At 39.7% G+C, this 19,340-nt stretch overlaps 1 protein-coding gene across 3 annotated transcripts in view; it reads left to right on the forward strand.

The window, feature by feature from the left end:
* Positions 1 to 19,340, forward strand: part of LOC116327408 (WD repeat-containing protein 37) — a 28,925-nt gene that overhangs the window by 3,896 nt on the left and 5,689 nt on the right. The window contains exons 3-13 of one of the 3 annotated variants that reach the window (XM_031748992.2): positions 5,128 to 5,224; positions 5,521 to 5,616; positions 5,756 to 5,820; positions 15,045 to 15,180; positions 15,470 to 15,541; positions 15,764 to 15,808; positions 16,126 to 16,202; positions 16,313 to 16,553; positions 17,598 to 17,739; positions 18,640 to 18,774; positions 19,067 to 19,181. In XM_031748992.2, coding sequence (XP_031604852.1) covers positions 5,128 to 5,224; positions 5,521 to 5,616; positions 5,756 to 5,820; positions 15,045 to 15,180; positions 15,470 to 15,541; positions 15,764 to 15,808; positions 16,126 to 16,202; positions 16,313 to 16,553; positions 17,598 to 17,739; positions 18,640 to 18,774; positions 19,067 to 19,181 — 1,221 coding nt within the window. Of the gene's footprint in view, positions 1 to 5,127; positions 5,225 to 5,520; positions 5,617 to 5,755; positions 5,821 to 11,403; positions 11,635 to 15,044; positions 15,181 to 15,469; positions 15,542 to 15,763; positions 15,809 to 16,125; positions 16,203 to 16,312; positions 16,554 to 17,597; positions 17,740 to 18,639; positions 18,775 to 19,066; positions 19,182 to 19,340 lie in introns of those variants that run through there. The other 2 variants (XM_031748993.2, XM_039601858.1) reach the window with 2 other exon arrangements.

The following is a 19,340-nucleotide window of genomic DNA, read 5'->3' on the forward strand; positions in this document are numbered from 1 at the left end:
TGTCATTTATTTGCCAGGGATGCATTTTAGCATTTTGTGAGTTTTAACATGCTGTCCAGCAACTTCCGATAAAATAAAAGCATCAGGATTGTTTGTTCGAGTCTGACAAAGTGCTGAGCTGCATCTGTAAAGCAGGGTTTGCTGCTTCACGTGGATTAATGTTGTCCTCATGTGAGCCTTAATACGTGAGGGCATTGTCGGCTCAGTCCATACATGTGGTTTTGGGTTTCTGTCTTTACTGACTGTGTTGAACACGCTCTGCCATGTAGACTTAATAGATATTCAGATCTGTGTTTCATTTAGGTTGGCAGGTCTTTTTTTCCTAATTAGCTTTAGTGTCTTTGTGTTTCATATGAAGAAATTCAGTAAAACTTTTTAATAACCATTGTTTAACCAGGTTATAACCAGGTTTATTATTGCCTAATGCTTGGTTAATACATCATTACCTTACTGGTGGATATAAAGTTGCAGCTGATGGTTGTAAAACATCGTATTCCCTGTTGGCCAAACTGTCTGCTTCAGGCAGTTTTCTTTTTTACTCTTGGGTCTGTATGATGTCAGTGATGTGGCACATGATGAATATGGTCGTCTGAGGCGCACAGCTCCATCTCTGAGCACCTGCTGTTCAAACCTTCTATTTGTAAGAGACAGCCAATCAGAAGAAAGTGGCCTTAAAGGGAGCAGAAAGGAAACTAGAATCAAAATCAATGTGCGTTTGTTTCTTGAGTTAAGGTAATTTATTGTTTTATTTTTGCATTTGTATGTTGGTCCTTTTCACATGTCACAGTAGGAAAAGCACAGGTGGAGGTCTTTTTCACTTTATGACCATTCAGCAGCTCTAGTTTACTGAGACACCTGAGCGTAGCGGTAACATTGATAATGTTGTCAGCAGCACCTCTGCTTTTCCTGCTGCGAGAAAGGATCATAACCTTATGAAGAAGAAATGGTGCAAATTTCTTAGTAAACACTTATTCACAGTTCTATTATTAATTGTTTGTTTTGTTATTTGGAGGTTCTTCTGTAAGACCGACTTGTGTGTACTTTTGAGGTTCTAATGAAAAAAGTGAATGGTTTAAATTGCCAATCTAAAACTCTGTGAATGTGGAAGCTGAACTTGTGATCATGCAATGAAAAGAGCGTAGAGCTGTTGCAGATTTAAACCTGCTGAAAGCGCCCGTTTCTAACCAGACGTGGTGTAATCCCTTCCTCATGACTTTTTGTTTTCTCACTCTGGTCCCTTTTGGTCTCAGTCCTCTGATAATCTGGAATCCTTCATGAGAATGGAGGTAAGTTTCAGGTGTTTCGCCCTTTGTGTTTCAGATAATAGTGTAACTTCCCTCATAGTTTGTAGAGCTTTAGCGTTAGTTGTGTACGTTTGGTGTAGTTTAGCTTTGATTAGTAATGAGTGGAGGTGACGTGTGGTCGTTGCTGCACTTATAGTCTCCTTTAAAATGTGACTTTTCTGGATTACAGGACGTTTTCTTTTGTGTTTAGTTAAATAATATCTACATTTTGCAGTTACAAATAAATCAGTGTTTGTGACCTGTTTAGTATGTCTTTGAGAGAAGATGGGATGTTGTCAGCTCTGTGAACTTGAGGTGGAAAAGTTGTTCTTATGCAAGTCACAATAGTGCTGCTCTGTGTAAATAATGATGCACATGAAGGATGTGACTTCAATCTTGCATATGTTTCTACTGATGTGAAGAATCAGCAGGTGCCTGAATCTTACACCACTTTCTTTATATACTGATACTCAGTCTGTAAGAAAATAGCCTAATGTATCAGTGGATTTTGGTTATATTTCAAATCTATATTGTGCCTCTTTAGACTCTCGCTGCATTTGTGAGTGTCACTGCTTGAAAGAGACGCGGTGACTGCTGTCAGCTTGCAATAATGGTTACAGGAAATTCACCAAATTTAAAGCTTTTATTTGAACTTCTGTTTACTGTAATTGTAATGGGACATGGTAAAAACATTGATTTTTTTTTTTCTTCATGTGAAAAATAATAGTCATTAGTTATGGTTCATTTCAGTCGGTTCCTGGCTGAACTTGACTGTTGGAAACACCGTCACTCCCCAGCACCTGGCCAGTGTATTTACCCAGCATTGGACCCGTTGGTTATGTTGAATCCTGTGTGATAAAGGCTCATATGTAAACATATTCTGACTTCTCAGATGTGCGTAAAATGTTCTCCACACTGGTAATAAGGATTAATGTAAAGGAATTTGTATTTTGAGCATACGACTAATTAAAAACATAAGATCTTTTATATTTTGCCCTCATTTTATTCATTTTAGGCAAAGATTTTCAGTCATTTTTGGCTTTAAGGTCTCATATCTCAGTGTGCTCTAGTCTGTAGGCTTGTGGCTTCACGCAGCAGTACATGTATCATCATGCAGCGTTGTGTCGTAGTCAGCCCTCTTTTTTTCATGTCGTTATCTCAAATGTAGCACAAACCCTTTAGCCTTTGAATGCTGACCCACAACTGATTTCTATGTAAGTAGCTGCGAGCACAAAGGCAGTCAAAGAAAGAAGGCATGCTTTGTGCAGAGTACACAACGAAGAGAGCTCCACACACTGACCCGTTTCATCGTGACTGGCCAAAGCTTGGAGATTTCTTCCACTTTGTGCTTGTGTCGAAGCTGCTGACTCAACTACAGACTGAAAGTGACACAAAACTGTTTACTCGCTGTGAAAAAGCCTTCTCAGGTGGATTCAAATCTGACTTATAATGCTTGATTTTTAAAGCACTGGACATTTTCTCAGTGTTTTTTATTTTTTTTTATTTTAAATGACTTTGTTAACAGTTGTCTGAGGATGTACTCGCACTAGGAGGATTTTCTCCCCACCCCCCTGCTGGCCTTCGCTCACATTAACCATCTGGACTTGAGTATTCCTCTCCTCTCTCATACTCTTCTCTTCTAAAGTGCTCTTACAGACTATAAGCAGGTTCATTTTATACATTTTGTGGTTACTAGAGCATTTTGGAGGTGATGACTTTTTGCCCTCTCTGTAAATATGTTAATTAACAAAGCGATGTTCAGAGAGCTAGCTGTCGTTAGGGTAGAGTTCATCACCAGTCATGCTACATGTGTCCAACTATACTGTTTTTGCAAGCGTGCTCAGGCACAGTGTGGAATGCCTGACATGAGCACACCCTCAGGCTCATAATTACAAACTTATTTTGTAATGGGACAAACCCGAGGAAACTCTTATTGCCTAAAATGGTGCCTGTGTTCAAATATTTAAAGAATGACCTCAGCCATCACAGGAAGAAGGTTGTAGGCTTCAACCGCCCAGTTGGCCGCAGTGTTAATTTTAATAGGAAACTGTGATTTAAGTAATAATTTGGGCATCTAAATTGTTTTAGTTTTAGTCAACTAAATGTAAGATTATCATAGATTAAATCTAAAGTTGGTTCAGTTGATTGAAATCCAAAGTGTAAATGTTTGTTGTGTTTTTACTGGTGAGACTGGTGACACATGGTTTACAAAGCTTCTTATTTTCCTTGCCATCAAGTGGGAGACGTGCCACCTCCTCTGTTCCTCCCAAGCGTTTAAATTTTGTCACGTTTTCATGAGAAACAGGAAGCTGAATGCTAGCTGTACTGTTTCCCTGGGACAGATCAGATGTGCACATCTAACTTTACTGCACAAGGAGATCTTTTCTGATTGGATCACTTCCAAACTTGACCCAGCTTTCTACATGATTTAATTAGTTCTGATTGGGTCTCGTCTCTCCAGAATATTTTCATCCAGTTTTAATTAGTTGAAAAAAGTGTTGATATATTTCATCAAAGTTTTTGTCCTTGGGTATTTGTTTTTATTTAGTTATTGTCTAGTTTAGTTAATTAGAGCTTCTAAAGCATGAACAGCTGTCTGCCTCTGTGTGTTGGTCTTGCTTGGTGACCTGACCTGACCTCTGTGACTCTGAACTGGATAAGGGGTGAAGAGGGAGGATGGATTTATTTATCTTTTATCTTTTAATCAGAGCCAGTTAATGTGCAGACTTTCCCATCATATTATGTTGCTTTTGGGAATGACCCCTAAAAAATATAGTCTGAATTTGTACACACTTATTTTTTCCCCCTTTGTCTCTGTCTTCTGTGTTTTTTGTTTTTTCTTAAATCCTTTGTTCTTTTCTTCTGATATAAAGAAACTTTAAAGCTGCAGTTATCAAATGACTCTTTACCTAAACTGCAGTCATTAATGTTCCATTTTTTTAAATTCGTGTAAATATCAGTTTAACCCATTACATTCTTTAAAAAAAAAAAAAGTCAAATATTGTGTATTTATTTTTATTTGTATATCTGTCCAATACAACACAGTATAGATTATTTAAGGAAGTTTAAAGTATATTGTAAACTGGGATAAAGACAAATTCTGTCTAGAGTTTACTTTTATAGCAGCAGTAGTCTTGCAGAATGGTATAAATTTGTCAAAGCCTGTTTGTTTGCCCTGTAAAAACACATTCAGACCTGTAAGGCACCAAGACCTCCCCAGTGCTCTGTAACCATCTGACTGTTTTTCCCTTTTATGGATGATTTTACTGATTCTTTCCTTCTTTCCTGCCTGAGCCTGAGTTCACGATTATTTCCTTCCTCCAGGTTTATGGTGTGATAAGAGGCTGTTCCTGTGCTTTGTTGCAGTAAATTTGTGCTGTTGGTACCAGATATATAGCCTGCATGTTCTGCAGGCTTTCTCCCACTGTAATGTTGTTTTCGTGTTCAGAGAATGAATTGAAATCTATGGGAGAACTCTACAACAGGAAACATGATGGTAGAAGTTTACCTTCCTAGGGAAAACATCTTTGTAATTCAAATGTCTGAAGCATTTTTTGCCAGGTTTCACGATCAGTCCTGATGCATGCTCAATAATCCAGGTTAGAAAATGGCACAAAGTCGATTCTGTTCAGGGTAATGAAATCTTCCTCCCACTGAAAACATCCAGAGGAAGCTGTTTGTTTGCCCTAGTCAGTGAAATTAAGTTAGATATAATTTAGTTAATCCTTCAAAATAAGAGGACAGAGGCACATCAGTAAGGTGGCCAAGTGACCAGATCAGCTTCTTTGGATAATCCCTCATATTTCCACGTTGTTTAATGCTCTCCTTTTTTCTCCCTCTGCAGGACTCCAAGCTGCCTTTGTCTCTGAGGAGCAATCTGCTGGACCTGTTCAGTCAGATCGAGAGGGAGTTTGAAAACCTCTACATAGAAAACCTCGAATGTAAGTTCCCATGAAAGCAGAAGTGATTGCTCTAGCTGTTGTAATAATTCACTGTGTAGCAAGAGACCCAACACAAAAACAAAAGCAGTTTGAATTTCTTAATTTTATTCAGTGCATTTAACTTTTTTTATTGAGATGCATGAAAAAAATTATGAATTCCTACAAAATAAAATTAATTTATCAGTCTCTGTGGCCAGTAAGCAGAAAGCTGCTACTCAACAATGGAGAGTAACTTGCTAACCCTGCTGTGGTGAATAAGACGACACATTCAGATTGTTGACATGTTTGACTTTCAGTACGCAGAGAAATTGAAACACTGAATGATCGCTTGGCTGCAGAGGGACAAACATTTGAAGGGGCAGATTTAGCAAAAGGAGCACTTAAAACAAAAGGTGAGTGACACCTTAGATTCATATACAGTTATGTTATAGGTAGCATAAATATATTACTCATCTTTTTTTGTTTGTTTTTATCCTCTGACCTTTGACTTCTCTGATTTTTTTTTTTCTTCTTTTTTTATGAAATTCACAGCGAGCCACAGCACCAGCCAGCTCTCTCAAAAGCTGAAGACAACCTACAAGGCCTCAACGAGCAAGGTAAATCAAAAATGGTTGTAAATTAAATTGTTTTATGTATCTGATATTATAAGTTACCAGTTTGTAAGGTTTTGGAAAGTATCTGTAATTATTGCCTATTAAACAGAGAGTTTCTGTAAATCCTTCCTTCACAAAAGATCTGAAGTTCAGTTTTTGTGAGCCTTTGGGTGCTTTTCATCATACTAACGTATTTCCTCATTTCCTCCAACTGTGGCTCTTCCTTAAATCAGCTGAAAATAACTGATATAAATGACCCCAGAACTCAAATACAAGGTAGTTACTTATTAAATACTTGAAATGACAAAAATAGCTGATCATTATTATCATTATTATTATTATTATTATTATTATTATTATTAGTAGCAGTGGTAATACCGTTTGTTTTAATCTATATTGAATATTTCTTTTAAACCTTATAATTTATGTACAAGTGTCTTCTTCTTATGAGTTCTCAGCTGTTTATTTCAATTTAATTCAATTCAATGAAACTTTATTGATCCTGAAGGTTGACCCCGAAGGGAATTGGGTTAAGGCTGCCGACCTTTGCCAGCGCCATCTTACCCTTCTGACCATACATACATTACACAAACATCACATGGGGTAGACAGGTCAGAGAGGTATAGCAGTGGAAAACGCACAACATGTGGACAGATAAGGAGAACAAAGAACTCCCCCCAGACTGAGCTCCAATAGGAAGGGTAATAAACGGTGTGGCTGCGTAAGCGTGTCATTGGTAAAATAAACAACTACTTTGTGAGATGATTCAACATTTTGCCATAAAATTATTTTCTTTATTTCAGGTTTATCACACATTATGTGTGATGGCACGTTATTCATATCATATATTTACCATGTAAATGTTTTATTATCTGTTGAATCTTACTCACAACACAACAAAGGAAGCACAGTGAGAATAAACTGTGCCGTGTAGCGGTGCAGCTCGTATACGTCACCTCAATTAAAAAAACAAACAAAAAAACCAAAACTTCAGTATAGATGCATCATTTCTGAGCCGTGGGAAGAGAGACGAAGCACACGTTGGCATCATGAAGAGCACCCTTAGTCTATTTTTAATATTATTTTGTCCATCTCAATTATATAAAGAAAACAACGCAGTAAAAATGTTCAGTTTCACTGGTTTTGCGGTCAGTAAAAGACAAAAATTTGAGGTTTATTTGACGCCTGTTTCTGCTTCGTCCGTGTGAGCTCACATGACTTTTGAATGTTAAAGAAAAGAATTGCTTTGCTTTCTTTTTTCACCTTTTTGCTCGTAGCCGCGTTCAAATTCTTGCCATGCCAGAGTAGGTGGATCCCGCAACTTCAGCGTAACCAGCTGGGAGTTGTGGGGTGGAGACTCATGGGTAACTTGTTGATTTCTTCCCCTTGTGTGCCAATATGCATGAACAGCCCAGCCAGGGGGGCGAACCTCCCTCCCCAAGAGACTTGGTCATCCAAATGTAGGCTTTTGAGCTTTTCTCTCATTACCTGCGTGAGATAAACCAGCTCTTTATCATCTCCCTAACGGGCCTTTTCAGTTGCACCTTTTTATTTTGTTTTATGTCGCTACCGTCGGCATTCACATAATGGTACACTCTGGAGGCATCTTTAACACGGAGCAGCTTCAAAATGCTTTTTGAGGAGCATTTGCTGGCTGCTGTAGATCATTGCTGAGTTCTGGCAGAGTCATGTGTGTGGCCTGCTCAAAAATCCTGGCCTATAACAGATTTTGCTTTTTTAGTAGAAAATGTTAGGTTTTACTTGTATTACTTTTTAACTGTCAGTATTAATGATGACTTTAAATATTTGGGTGACTTAAAATGACAGAAAACCCAAACATATCTTAGGTCTGACATAGAGCTGGGCGATATATCGAGTTTTTTAAAAGATATCGATATATTTTTATATGAGATATAAGATGTGACAATATCCTTTATATCGATATAGTCTATGTTACGTTATAATTATAGTTGCGGAGCCGCAAGTTTGCCTCTCTGTCGTCCACTTCTGTCTCTATGCAACGTTACTCGACCTCACCTCTCCTTCACTGAACACAACTCCCCCTCCTCCCCATCGCTTCACCTGCAGGCAGCGACAAGATGGACACGGCAAATGTCCGTTAATGAGTTACTGCGCATCGCCCCGTGCGTGGGGCTGGACGGTGTCAACGTGTTAACGAGCTAACCACGCTAACGAGCTAGCCACGCTAGCGCCATGCACGGCCTGAAATCCTTTCATCTTCTCAAAAGTTGACTGCGCGCCTTTTGTATGAATTCTGGTTGTGCTTGATGACCGCGAACCGATTTTATGTGATACACAGCGCTCAGCAATCTGTCAAAAAATGTTTTAGTTCGACTTTGCAAACAAAATGATACATTTTGGTTGTCCATGTTTGGTGTCGCTTTGGGCTTAGGGTAATCACTGACGATGACTTACACCTAAAAGAGTTCAAAATGAGAAAACGTTGCTCTAAAACATGTTGACATGGCAATGAAAATGAACAATAATCAAAATTGATCATGCAAACTAAAAGACTAAAACGTAGTATGTTTCTCTTGTTACTTCATTAGCCTCAGTGTTCTCAGATCATTCTTTACATAAAAGCACCCAGTTGTCTTGCAAAAAATATGTAGGGTTAGTGAAATCACACACATTCAAAGATACTGGTAGTTATTGTTTCAAATGCCTATTTCATCACACCCAGGCTGAATTCATCTAAGGGAGTATGAAAGAGATTATCTGGATGCTGAAATGATTGTTAAAATACATTAGGCCAATAATAGTAGACCTGTGCTACATTTGTCCAGCTAGGCAATACATATTTCTGCATAAGAGATACACGAGACACCCTTTAAATGAGCAAATTTCATGCTTAAAACATGGAAATGCAGCCAAAATGGACCATACAATGGCCTCAGTGAACACATCAGCACATAAGTAGAGATGAGGAAACACAATCACATTAGATATTAAAATTACTATGAGTAAATTATATATATTCTCTATTCTTCAAACCATGTAACAATATGATAATCACACATGAGAACGACATTTCCAGTTATAGAAATTTATTTTTTTTCAATATTAAAGAAACCAATTATGTGAATAAAAGCTCACCACAAGAACATCTCCCAACCCAGTCTTACAAAGTTGCAATCAGGCAAACAGATGAATGCATTCGTTCAGTGATATGAATGATGGACAATAAAAACTGGGTATGGAACATGAACTGTTGGTGAGCTAAAAAACAATCCTGGTGCTGATGCTTGTCATTGAACTTTTTGGACAGAGCTCTTGATTGAAATGCCTACCGTTGTGTGTAGGCATTTCAGTCCAGATGTTATGGAGTTCAGTTCAGCTAAGATGTATTTCTAAAGCACCGGATCGCAAAAATAGCCGCTTCACGGCTGTTTATATTGTAAGGTAAAGACCATACAATGTAAGAGAGAAAACCCCAACAATCAGATGATCCCCTGTGAGCAAACCCTTGATGACAGTGTCTGTGAAGGTTCTCAGTCATCAAGGCCATAGTAGTCTAAGGAGCTTGGAAAGAAAAGCACCTGGACTTCTTTAAGTTTAACTTAAAGAAGTCCAGGCGCTTTTCTTTCCAAGCTCCTTAGATTTGGTGACGGTGGGAAAGAAAAACTCCCTTTTAACAGGAAGAAACTTTCGGCAGAACCCGGCTCAGTGAGGGGCGGCCATCTGCCTCGACCGGTTGGGCGGCACAGCTGTTATAACCCCTGACGCCGCATAGCTTCTAAGTCTGAAAGATAGGTAAATACCTTAAACCTGCACTCTATGCAGGACACCAGGTGATGACAAGACTTACAGTACTATAGGAGTCTATGCAGAAACTGTTTTCTCTCTTGAATCTCTGTAATTTTTTTGCTACTGAGTGTCCGGGCACAGTCACTCATTTTGGGCCAATTAAGTCAAATGTCCATTGTCTAAGTTATACCCACCCCCCTCCCCCCTCCCTATTTATCCTGCGTTAACCAGGTTTAATAGGGAGTGCCAAAGTCGTAGTTGTGCTAAAACTCCTCGAATTCTCCTCTGAGATTTTCGAGCAGCTGACTTTGTTCTTGAAAGTTTTTTGTCATTTGTCTCATCGCTTCCCGTCCATTCCACACCTTTTTGGTAAGGCCACTAACCTTATTTTCTAAGGCCTTATTTTGTTGTAAGAGTGCGTTAACTTGGACATCGTAGTTGTTTATCAGACTGTTATGTTCTTCCTGTGAAACTTTGGGAGTCTGAGCTTGGGTTTGCAACGCCATGTCTTTTGCTTTCATGGCTTCCTGGACATCACACAGATTTTTCTTGACCTGTTCAAGCTCTCTTTTCAGTGCCTCACATTCATGGCACAACAACTCCTTTTCTCTGTTGATCACGTTCAAATAATGTTCAGAGTCTTTCTCAGTGGCTTTGAACATCCGTGATTCTTCTTTCACACCCTCATCATGTGGTTTCAGTTCTTTTTGACAATCACCACTCCTTTTGGAAAGCTCCTGGGGGTCCTGTTCAAGAAGTTCGTTATGTTGCCTTAATATGTCAATTTCATGTGCAAAGCATTGGAGTTCCAGGGTCTGTCTGAGCTGTGCACTGTTCGTTGTTTTGTTTTCCTCATTCATGATCCTTTTTCTTTCTTCACTCTCTTGTAACTCTTTAAAGGCTGTGTTTGCCTGATGGAGTTCATTTTTAACAGCCTGTATTTGCTGTTGCATGTCATCTTTTTCCTTTTCAAAGTCCCTTTTCAGCTCACACATGCGTTTTATCATCACATCATTTTCCTTTTTTAAAGACTGGTTGTCCTTTTCCATGTCTCCCACTTTTATAACCAAGCCTGCCTTGTCACTTTGCAACTCTCTGATTTCATCCTGCATTTCCTGAATCACCTCTTTCTGTTGCTGAATTTCTTTGGTATTGGAGCTTTTTAAATCCCGTAGAATTCCGTTCCAAAATTCAAGGTCTTGAATTCTGAAGTGAAATGTTTCGTTCTCTAGTTGCAGGTCTCTTTTCCTCTTGTTTTTAGAGAACCCACTTTGTTTGAAAAGAACTTCAATGTTTTTTTGGAGAATTTTGTTCTCATTTATGAGCTCTCTTTTTTGCTGCTTAAGGTCGGCGTTCTCGACTTTAAGGTCACGTATGGTAGAGTTTTGTTGTTTGAGAGTTTTATTCTCATTTTTGAGCTCTTCGATTTGCTGTTTAAGTTTTTCGTTCTTGGCTCTCAGGTTGCATTCAACGGGATTTGACAGACTCATATTTCAAATTGAAGTTGATGCTAAATCTCTGTACTAACTTAAAGATTTTTTAAAAATACTGTCAACTGTGTGAGAAACAAGTTTCGAGTATTTTAAGTGTTTTCCTGCCTAGTGAATTTTTCCACTATCTTTGAAAGACTGACAAGAAGGGGAACCTTTCTCCTATTTAAGGGTTTTTAGTGTGCTGATGTCATAAAGAAGATGATAGATCAAAGGGATCAAAGGGATTTTGGTGGAATGTCACTGTGTCTGGTCTGGGCAGTTGGCTAATTGAATAATAACAAAATGCAGACTTATGGTTATTGTAATTGATGATGGTTACATGAATTATAAACACCCAATAAATATTATTTAGAAAACCAACTGTGGTGGAGGAGTGGTCCCTGGCTCAGCCGCAGGGGAGGAGTGATGCAGTGAGCTCAAGGGGGCGGTGCCAGGGAGGCTGGAGGGACAGGTGGTGATGATTTGGCTAACAAGGTTTTCCTTTTTATATAGTCAAGCCGGAGACCAGAGTGAGCAGAAGCGTGTGCAGAAGACCAACTGGAGAGTTGGTGAACAGGTTGGCAAACCATGAAAGACATATGTGTGGTGCTTCAACAAACACTCGTCCAGACTGATCAACATAACAGTGTGTCGGGCTGACCTTTATACAAACAAACCAAAAAAACAAAAACATGTCATTGTGAAGCTTTGGCAAATACTACATTGGTCAACTGATGGGCCGTAAGCATCTGTCAGGTTCTTTGACAGTTAGTGTTGCCTACAGTAGAGCTGGGCGATATATCGAGTTTTTTTTAAAAGATATATATATTTTTTTATACGAGATATAAGATGTGACAATACCCTTTATATCGATATAGTCTATGTTACGTTATAATTATAGTTGCGGAGCCGCAAGTTTGCCTCTCTTTCGTCCACTTTTGTCTCTATGCAACGTTACTCGACCTCGCCTCTCCTTCACTGAACACAACTCCCCCTCCTCCCCATCGCTTCACCTGCAGGCAGCGACAAGATGGACACGGCAAATGTCCGTTAATGAGTTACTGCGCATCGCCCCGTGCGTGGGGCTGGACGGTGTCAACGTGTTAACGAGCTAGCCACGCTAACGCCATGCACGGCCTGAAATCCTTTCATCTTCTCAAAAGTTGACTGCGCGCCTTTTGTATGAATTCTGGTTGTGCTTGATGACCGCGAACCGATTTTATGTGATACACAGCGCTCAGCAATCTGTCAAAAAATGTTTTAGTACGACTTCGGTAAGCTACGGAGCTGCACCGGTTGATGGATTGTCGGAGCATTACGGCTACCGAGGAGCCTCGCGGAGTGATACGTACTGTGCTTCAACGTAATATTACCGTATTGTGTGTGTATAAGGACCATAAATGGCACCTGTTCAGAGACATGGTTACGAAGCGGATTTCAAACTCCAGGCTGTCAGTCACGCAGTAGAAGTTGGGAACAGAGCAGCTGTGAAATCTGTCTATGTTATTATGCTCAGCGTCTTTTAATTTACATTTTGACTGCACAATTGTGAGCTCTTTGTTATGCACAAAACAACATAGTTTTATTTATAGAGCAGCATTATTTAATAAATGCTCATAATTTATTTTTGAGTAGGTTTTTTTTCATGTACATCTATGCTGTATGTTAATAAAAGTGCCTGTGTGACATCTGGGACACAGCTTTGACTAAGAACTCTCTTTTTGTTCTTACTTTATGGCTTTAAAAAAATATTGAGATGTATATCTTATATCGCCATCCAGCTAAAAAATATCGAGATATGAATTTTGGGTCATATCGCCCAGCTCTAGTCTGACACAAGATTTGGCACAACTGACTTTAGTTTTCTGAAAACTCCCATCTTCATATTAGAGTTTAAAAGTTGGACGTAGGAATCCCGAGTTACTTGAACTTCCTCGATTAAAGCAACAACCCAGAGGGAACGACCCATTTTCCATTTTCCTGGTAAAAACATGATGTGTGATCAGAGTTTTTAGGGCATGGGACTCTAAAACTCAAAAGCCTTACCAAAGCTGCTTTATTTATTTATTTATTTATTTATTTAATTTAAGATCCCCAAGTGGGAGTAGTGGCGTGTTGGATCTCTTCCAGTGTGTCAAAATGGTGATCTGTAAACGTCATGTTCATTCTAGTAAGTGCTGAGTAGGCGGTGCTTCTCACCTAATCTCCTGCCTTTAGGCATAGAAAACAGGGACTCTTCTGTTGAAAACTGCTCAGCTCAGCTGTAGTTGCACGCCCAGCTCTCATCACTACTGATGATCCTGCATCAGAAAGCTGATGTTTGCTCTCTTTGTGAGTTTGAGGACTTTGGTGGCCAGAATGATACTTATGCAGAGCAGCCTGAAATCAGCAGCCGAGCAGGTGACACTGAACAGAAGACCGGCTGTTATTCATACCGTGGATTGATATATTGATATATTAAATTAAAAAATCCACACTTTTAGCTGATTATTTTACTAAGAAAAGCAAAATCTCAAAGTGGCTGTGGCAGACTGCACACTGACACTACAAACTGTAGAGAGTCACTGCTCCATAATTCTTCTGCAGCGCTTCGCATTCCCTTAAACCTCCCCAAACGTCCCTGTTGCTGCTTTTTTTAAATGTAACATGGTGCGTTGATGTTACAGGTGCACAAGTTATGGATTAATATCATTCCCAGTGTTATAGCAGAAGACACATAAGAAATTACTTGCTTCATATTATTTATTTATTTATTTTTGTACACGAGAACGTACTGCTCTGCTTGCTAACAATCACAACCACTGGTTCACACCCTGTCATCAGTTTGACTATCATTTGTTGTCTTTAATCCTTCATAGTTTGTTTAATGTTTCTCTTGATTTGTGATTCAGATGACTGATTCCTGTCTTGATGGTCTCCTGCTTTGTTTCAGTTGGAACTTATTTAGTGGTCTGTGCCCAAAACGAACCAGAAGTCCTGTTTGTATCATCCCCATCTTTAATGTAAACCTCTCAACAAAATCTTGATACAGATGACAAAAACTACTCCACAGTTTTGTGTCTAACCATAACTTTGGCCGCTTTGTTTTCTTTTTTCCTCCCTCTTTTAGTTTTAGTGATCCGCAGTACTGATACAGAATGAATAATGCGAATGCTTTGATCTGGGTTCATCTGGTAGTTTGTTTTAAAGCTCGTCTGAGTGTACGATTGCCAGTCTGATACTTCAGGAGCTTTAAAAGAAACGGGAACAAAGATATTTTGCTAAAAGCTCTTGAACCCAGGACCGATCATGTGAATAACACTGCTGTTCACCAAAGCTTCTTAGCACTGGCATACTATAAGGACCCTGCTGAGCAGCTCCTCAGTGATCCTCAGTCCTGCTGACCTGCCTCCTCCCTCCCTCCATCAGACCAGGGTTCCTACACAGCTCGAGAAACTGATGGCTTAACAATAAAATTGGGGATCAAATTGAACTTTAGAATCAGTAACATCTTAAAACTTTATTCCCCTTTAAAGAATAAAAAAAAAAAAAAAAAGCCAAAGAGAGGTGCAGAGAAAGATGTCAAGTGTCAGGAGAGACAGTGGGGTCAGGGATTTGGTGGCTTGTAATAACAGAATTATTAGTTATTTACTTTTTAGTTTAGTTTCAGTTGGTTTCCAGAGCGAGTTTACACATTTCAGTTCAGTTGATTGTTTAAAAATGTTTGGTTTCAGTTTAGTTTTTATTATTTCCATTGTTAGTTTTACATTTGTCTGGGGCCCCACACTGTGTGTGTTGAAAGAGTTGACCAATTCGGAAAAGACTTAAACATACGTAAGAAATTTCTTTATGTAAGACCCCTCAGTCACTTCTAGTGACATTATCCATCTTGGAATGTTTTGGGGTTTTCTTGAGAAGGTGAGGTGTGTAGGAATCCTGTTAGGGACACGTCTGGGATTGTCTGAGATTTCCTGGTCAGTGTTAACATTGGCTTGATGTTACCATCAGATTGTGTCCAGTTTCAAAGCGACCACGTCCAGAGCGGTGTGCCAGCTGGTCAAAGAGTATGTGGGTCACAGGGACGGCATCTGGGACCTCAGCGTCACCAGGACCCAGCCTGTGGTGCTCGGGACGGCGTCTGCAGGTATTTTCTTTGATGCTCTTGTACTTTATTTATGTCATACAGTCTTTTTTTTTTTTTTTTTTTTTTTTTTTTTTTTTTTCTGTGGTGGTGGTTTTGTCTCTACCTTCATCTTCTGTCTTCAAACTCAGAGGTTGATGTGTCTTTGTCTTTCCTTCTGTTGTTTGCAACGTCAACATATTTAAACATGTTTAAGCTCTTTTTTTTCTTTCCAAGCTGAGACCTAAACTAAAGCGTGATGGACAATTGTTAATAAATAAAAACTCAGACTGTCCTGTGTGCTTTCCAACAGACCACTCTGCTATGCTGTGGAGCATTGAGACGGGAAAGTGCCTCCTCAAATATATGGGTCATCAAGGATCAGGTAGAGTTAGAAATGTCAAACCCTGGATTTCCTGAACCAGCACATAATAATCTCTTCTGTTGAAGAAGTAGATCCTGCAGCATTGTGACCTGCTAAAATTTTAATTGCACATTTAGTGATTAAACAGCCATCATAAAACTGACGGTCAGAAAAACATTACTTGGTATACTATGCCTCAGTGGTGTTTGTCATGTGACAGAGTGCATATCTGTGTCTCCACAGTGAACTCCATCAAGTTCCACCCCACTGAACAGATGGCTCTAACAGGTAACCATCGACAGCATCAACATAACTAAGAGTTAAAGCAGAAGCAGCCAAATCTGTGTTACATGTATTTATTGCAGCAGCTGGAAAAATAAAACTGAAGTGAAATATTGTTTCGATACATCCGAGAAACGATAACCCAAACATGAGAAGGCTTCTGCAGAAGGACTGAAAGTGTCAACGAATAAGTGTAGTTGTCTTTTTACTGCTGGTTTTAACCATAAAGTAAAACATGGACACAAATGGAGCGTTATTTCTTTTTATTTGTTTTTCCTTGACTCTCAGCAGCTGTTTTACCCCTTTCTCTGCTTCCTCCACAGCATCTGGAGATCAGACAGCTCACATCTGGAGATACATGGTGCAGCTGCCGACTCCACAGCCTGTTGCTGATATCAGCGTAAGCACAAAGTCGCTTTTTTTTTTTTTTTTTTTTTTTTTTTTTTTTAATAGTTTAAAACTTGTTAGTGTTTCTGTAGTGAACGCCTCCTCCTCTCCCTCCTACATCAGCAGCAGACACCCTGTGAAGACGACGTGGACTTCTCAGACAAAGATGAGGCCGACGGCGAGGCAGAGGGGCCGAACGACTGCCCTTCTATCCGTGTGGCGACCACGACTCTCCGCAGCCATCAGGGTGTGGTGATTGCTGCTGATTGGCTGGTCGGGGGCAAACAGGTTGTGACAGCTTCCTGGGACCGAGCCGCCAATCTGTACGATGTGGAGACGTCAGAGCTGGTCCACTCACTCACTGGTAGGAAGACGAAAGTATTGAAACATGAAGTATTGTGTTTATTATAAAAATGTGGAGCCCAGACTGGGAGAAATATGCCTTTCAATCTCTCTGAAGTTGACTTGATGACATTTTATTAGTTGAGTTCAGTTTTGTTTATTTACCCAACTTGTGTGAAGTGTTTCTGGTTATATTGCCAGATTTGGTTAGTGAGAGCAAAGCTGTGGTTTTCCTTTCTGGTTTAAAATGAACTGTTTAAACATTTCAGATAATCTGTTCTACACTACAGTTATGAAATTCTGCTTCCTTTTATGGTGCTGATCTTATTTCATTGGCATGTATTTAATCATCTCCCTAAAGTAGATGTTTATTATCTCAGTGATGTAATTGTGTTGCCCTTAATTCTTTCAGTTTGTATTTAAAACACAGATGACCTGTACAACTTGGAATCTGCCATTTTTGGAAAGCGGGGAATCATAAATCTTCTCCCAATTACGTCAAAGCAGAAGAGGAATGCAGTGAGAATGTAATCGGTTTAAATCGCCACAGACTTCCTTTGCTCCTGAGAGGAGGCCTGTGGTGTTTCTAAGTCATGTAGAAATGTAGTATCAGGCTCCACGTTTATGTAGTTTCAGACAAGAAAGTATTTTACCATATGTCTAAAATAAATCATTATTTTTACTTACTCATTAAACTATAACATTCAATGTTTCCAAAAGTTTTTGATTGCCTCTGTGATGGATGTGTTTACACTTGCCTACTGATGTCACATGTCAGACAGTGGAGTTTGTATCTGTCTGTCTGATGAACAAAAACCAGGAAATTGGGAGGGATTGTGCGTCATTAAAGGTGCTGCAGTCAGTTTTGAACTGGGCGGTGTTCAGCCGAATGAAGGTCTCTCTGTGAAATTGGAATAAATGAAGTTCGTAAAGGGGAGATGGTGCAGTGTAGCTGGGTTGGAAAACATTTCTCATTGTAAGAATGGCAGTTTTTAAAAAGAAAGATTAACAGGAAGGGATACGAGGAAGTGTGTATGCTCCTCACTGTGTGCTGCTGTCTCTTCAGGGCATGACCAGGAGCTGACCCACTGCTGCACACACCCCACCCAGCGTCTGGTAGTCACCTCATCCAGGGACACCACCTTCAGGCTGTGGGACTTCAGAGACCCGTCCATCCACTCTGTCAACGTGTTCCAGGGACACACTGAGTAAGTCCAACACTCATGCATCCGCCTATATCTGTTGCCTTCATGTCAGGTGGTTCATAAAGAGCACTTTAGAGTGCTGTAGTACAATTAACCATAGTGGAGTGGAAGCCCAGTTATTTTGCATTGGTGCATAGATGTATATAGCTATGTCTCAAATAATGCAAACTTTCATACATGTGAAAGTGTGTGCTGTATTAGGAATAGAGAGTTTGGCTATAAAGCTGGATATTTTAATGAGGGACTTTATGGGGGCTAATGGTCAGTTCTCATTCCTGGTATATTAAATGGTGCTGCTTGGTTTCAGCTGCTGGCATATTTGTGCTCAAGCTCTTCTTTGCTGGTGACAAACCTGTGAAATGAGCTTTGCACACAGCAAGAGACTAACACTGACATGGTCACCAGAGAGCGTGGAGGAAAATTCAGCGACCTGTTACACGTGACATTATGCTAATGAAAAGTGGGCGGGGCTGGAGTTACTGTTTGCCTTTCAACTTTGAAGCAGCTTGTTGAAGCTACTACCAAGGGAGTGAAGGAAAGCACAGATGGACATAAGATTAGGTGGAAGATAGATCAAAGAAGTAACTATGTAATCAGAGTTTATTTTCTTCACAGCGACCATCTATCAACTACAGAGTGAAGTCACGACAAGCAAATCATTTAATATTTGGACAGGGCTTTATACCACCACTGCCCCTTCACTTGTTATCTTTACTGATGATAGATATCTGAAAGAAATCATCTATAAAACATTACGTTTTCAGTTCCTACTTTCTAGAATTTGGCTCTAACTGCGTTTGCAGGAAACGGCTACAGCGGCTTTAAAAGGAAACAAAACAAGAAGCTGATGAAATGAAAGTTTTCTGAAGTCTAAACTGGACTTGTTTTCTCGTCCTGTGGCAGCACGGTGACGTCAGCAGTGTTCACAATGGGAGATAACGTGGTGTCTGGGAGCGACGATCGAACCGTCAAAGTGTGGGACCTGAAGAACATGAGGTCACCCATAGCAACCATCCGCACAGACTCTGCAGTCAACAGGTGTGTAAACCTGTTTATATTTATGTCATTAAAAGGTAACGATCATAGGAAGGAATACATTAAAATGACTACACAGGTCTACTAAAAATCTACAAAAGTATTTTTAAGGGAGCAAAACTGAGCTTAAAAGGCTCAGTTTTAAATGTCACAAACATACGCGTCCCTGCTCTTTCAAATATGAATGTTTAAATTGTGGGAAACTCCTGAATCTGATTTGGCTCTGATTAAATCAGAGGGACCATATACTGCAGATGAAGTTTGACCTCGTGTGTTCCCTGTTTACTCCGTTCAGGATCAGCGTGTCGGTGAACCAGAAAATCATTGCTCTTCCTCACGACAATCGGCAGGTCCGGCTGTTCGACATGTCCGGGGTGCGACTGGCTCGACTCCCACGAAGCAACAGACAGGTGAGTCCAAGATTTACCATTTAAACAAAAAACAAAGACTAAACCTCCACTAAAAATTTAAGCCATAGAAATAAAAATGAAAACGTTCCAGTGCAGCCTCTTGAAATGTAACAGGAGGTGGTTTGAATAGATAAAAATGTATCCAGTCTGTTGGATATA

This window comes from Oreochromis aureus, linkage group 18 (assembly GCF_013358895.1).
Source record: "Oreochromis aureus strain Israel breed Guangdong linkage group 18, ZZ_aureus, whole genome shotgun sequence".
NCBI lineage: Eukaryota > Metazoa > Chordata > Actinopteri > Cichliformes > Cichlidae > Oreochromis > Oreochromis aureus.